At 63.5% G+C, this 2,646-nt stretch overlaps 1 protein-coding gene across 1 annotated transcript; it reads left to right on the forward strand.

The window, feature by feature from the left end:
- The first annotated feature begins 574 nt into the window (after positions 1-574).
- Positions 575-2,389, forward strand: LOC129483961 (exonuclease GOR-like). The gene has a single exon (XM_055281373.2). The coding sequence runs from the start codon at positions 590-592 to the stop codon at positions 2,333-2,335; it is 1,746 nt and encodes a 581-aa protein (XP_055137348.1). The 5' UTR covers positions 575-589; the 3' UTR covers positions 2,336-2,389.
- The last annotated feature ends 257 nt before the right edge of the window (positions 2,390-2,646 follow it).

Here is a 2,646-nt window from a genome sequence, read left to right on the forward strand (position 1 = left end):
GCATGTACATTTTCTATGAAGTTTTTGAAGACCCCGTGTGTTGAACGTTGCCCACGTCCTGGGAGAGAAGTGGTTGCGGTCCGCTTCCTGTCCTCAAGCTGCCCACGGTGGAGGAGTGCACAGAGCAGGGAAAGGCAAGCCCAGACAGATCCTGCCCACTAGCAGGCAGCAGCAGACGGCTGGCCCAGTCCCGGCTCCGTGGGGGTGCTGTGTGGGCCCGAGCAAGTTGAGCAACCTCCCTGAAACTCAATGTGCGGCTATGTGGCTCAGTTCCACTAGCCATTATGGTACTGCTGAGCAGGGACACTTAATCACCTCAGGAAAAGCAAGCTAGCTCCAAGGTTAGCAACCAGGAGTTCGGGTTGCTTCCATTAGCAGACCCTGAGCCCCCCCGCAAGCTGGAGTCTGGTGGAAGATGAGGTTCAGTGTGATTGGATGGAAGTAGCAACGTAATGAAGGACAAGTCCCACCCTCTCTCACAGAAGAGCCCTGTGCGTATATAAAGGCGGTGCGCCTCCGCGGCGGCACTCCTTGAAGCCGCCAGTTGGGAGAGGAGCAGAGCCACGCAGGTGCTCCCGAAGGCAGCGAGATGTTGCGAGCCACAGCTCCCTGCTGGTTCCCACCTGGCTATCCAGAAGCGAAGAAGGCGGCCGAGGAGGCGGCCCTCGAGGCTCCAGAATTCCCACTGCCCTCTCATCAGCCTGCCCAGAGCTTCGGGCTCCGGGTGCCCCAGATGCACAAGCGGGCCTCAGCATCTGTGGGGATCCAGACGGAGCCCGAGAATACGGGTCCGGCTGTGCCCCCTGCGTGGCCCGAGATGGTGACGGAGGCTTGGTGCTTCCCCGCGCAGCGGGGATCGGCCTGCTGCCTGCCAGCCGCCCCAAAGCTGGCAGAGAGACCCTCCGCAGTCCGCATCTCAGCCCCCAGGGAGAGGAAGAGGATCGCCCACTTTCACAGCCCTTGCTTGGCCACCGGTGCCACAGATGCCAAGAGAACCCGGGTGGCCAGCGGAAGCCAACGCTCCAATGGCTCCAAGGTCGGCAGACAGCCACGGAAGACGCGCAACAGGTCGGGGATGGCAGACAAGACCTCCACCACCATCAGCTCTAAGCGGATCGTCCGTCGTCCATCCTTAGCGCGTTTGAAGGAACCCATTATCCTCCGAAGCTCGGGGTGCCAAGTCCCCACCGTCATCCGCCGAGGCTATCTCCAACTGTTCACCAAAGAGTGTCTCAAGTTCTGCGCCTCCAAGCAGGAGGCCGAGGAGAAGGCGCTGAACGAGGAGAAGGCGGCCTACGACTGCAGCCCCAACAAGAACGTGTACCTGAACGTGGTCCTGAACACCCTCAAGAGGCTGAAGGGCCTGACCCCCAGCTCCATGCCCGGCCTCAGCAGGGCCGCCCTGTACAGCCGCCTCCAGGAGTTCCTGCTCACCCAGGACCAGCTCAAGGAGAACGGCTACCCCTTCCCGCACCCCGAGCAGCCCGGAGGCGCCGTCCTCTTCACTGGCCAGGGGAAGGGGCCCGGCGACTCCTCCTGCAGGGTCTGCTGCCGTTGTGGCACCGAGTACCTGGTGTCCTCCTCGGGCCGCTGTGTACGCGACCAGTTGTGTTATTATCACTGGGGGCGGGTCCGCTCGAGCCAAGTGGCTGGAGGCCGGGTTAGCCAGTACACCTGCTGTGCAGCGGCTCCTGGCTCCGTGGGCTGCCAGGTGGCAAAGCAGCACGTGCGGGACGGCCGCAAGGACAGCCTCGATGGCTTCGTGAAGACCTTGGAGAAAGAGTGTTCCACAGACGCTTATCCAGGGATCTACGCCTTGGACTGTGAGATGTGCTACACCACGCACGGCCTGGAGCTGACCCGCGTCACCGTGGTGGACGCCGACATGCGAGTGGTGTACGACACCTTCGTCAAGCCCGACAACGAGATCGTGGACTACAACACCAGGTTCTCCGGAGTGACCGAGGCCGACGTCGCCAACACGAGCATCACGTTGCCCAAAGTCCAAGCCATCCTGCTGAGCTTTTTCAGCGCCCAAACCATCCTCATCGGGCACAGCCTGGAGAGCGATCTGCTGGCCCTGAAGCTCATCCACAGCACCGTGGTGGACACGGCCGTGCTCTTCCCGCACTACCTGGGTTTCCCCTACAAGCGCTCCCTCAGGAATCTCGCGGCCGACTACCTGGGACACATCATCCAGGACAGCCAGGACGGGCACAACTCCAGCGAGGACGCAAACGCCTGCCTGCAGCTGGTGATGTGGAAGGTCCGACAGCGCGCCCAGATCCAGCGATGCCAGCGGTCCGCCTCTCCCGCCGCCCTGGCCTGTCCTTAGCCCCAGGCCGCTTCCAAAACCGCCCTCCATCCCGAGAGCTAACCCTGTCCACCTCGCCGCAAAGCCAAAGAAACGGGAGCAGCCGGCGGCAGGACAGGGCCAAAAGCCGAGACTAACCCCGACCCCCGACTCCCAGCCCCCCGGAGTGCCTGCCGCGGGCCGTCGCTCCTGTCCCCATCCCTCTGCCCCTCCCGGACCTCCGTCCTTCCACCAATGGGCTCCCCGAGGCCCGAGCCCCCACTCCCAGTCCCCCGAGTCCCTGCCGCGGCCCCTCGCGCCTGGCCCCATCCCTCGGTCCCTCCCAGACCTCT

This window comes from Symphalangus syndactylus, chromosome 6 (assembly GCF_028878055.3).
Source record: "Symphalangus syndactylus isolate Jambi chromosome 6, NHGRI_mSymSyn1-v2.1_pri, whole genome shotgun sequence".
NCBI classification, from domain to species: Eukaryota; Metazoa; Chordata; class Mammalia; order Primates; family Hylobatidae; genus Symphalangus; species Symphalangus syndactylus.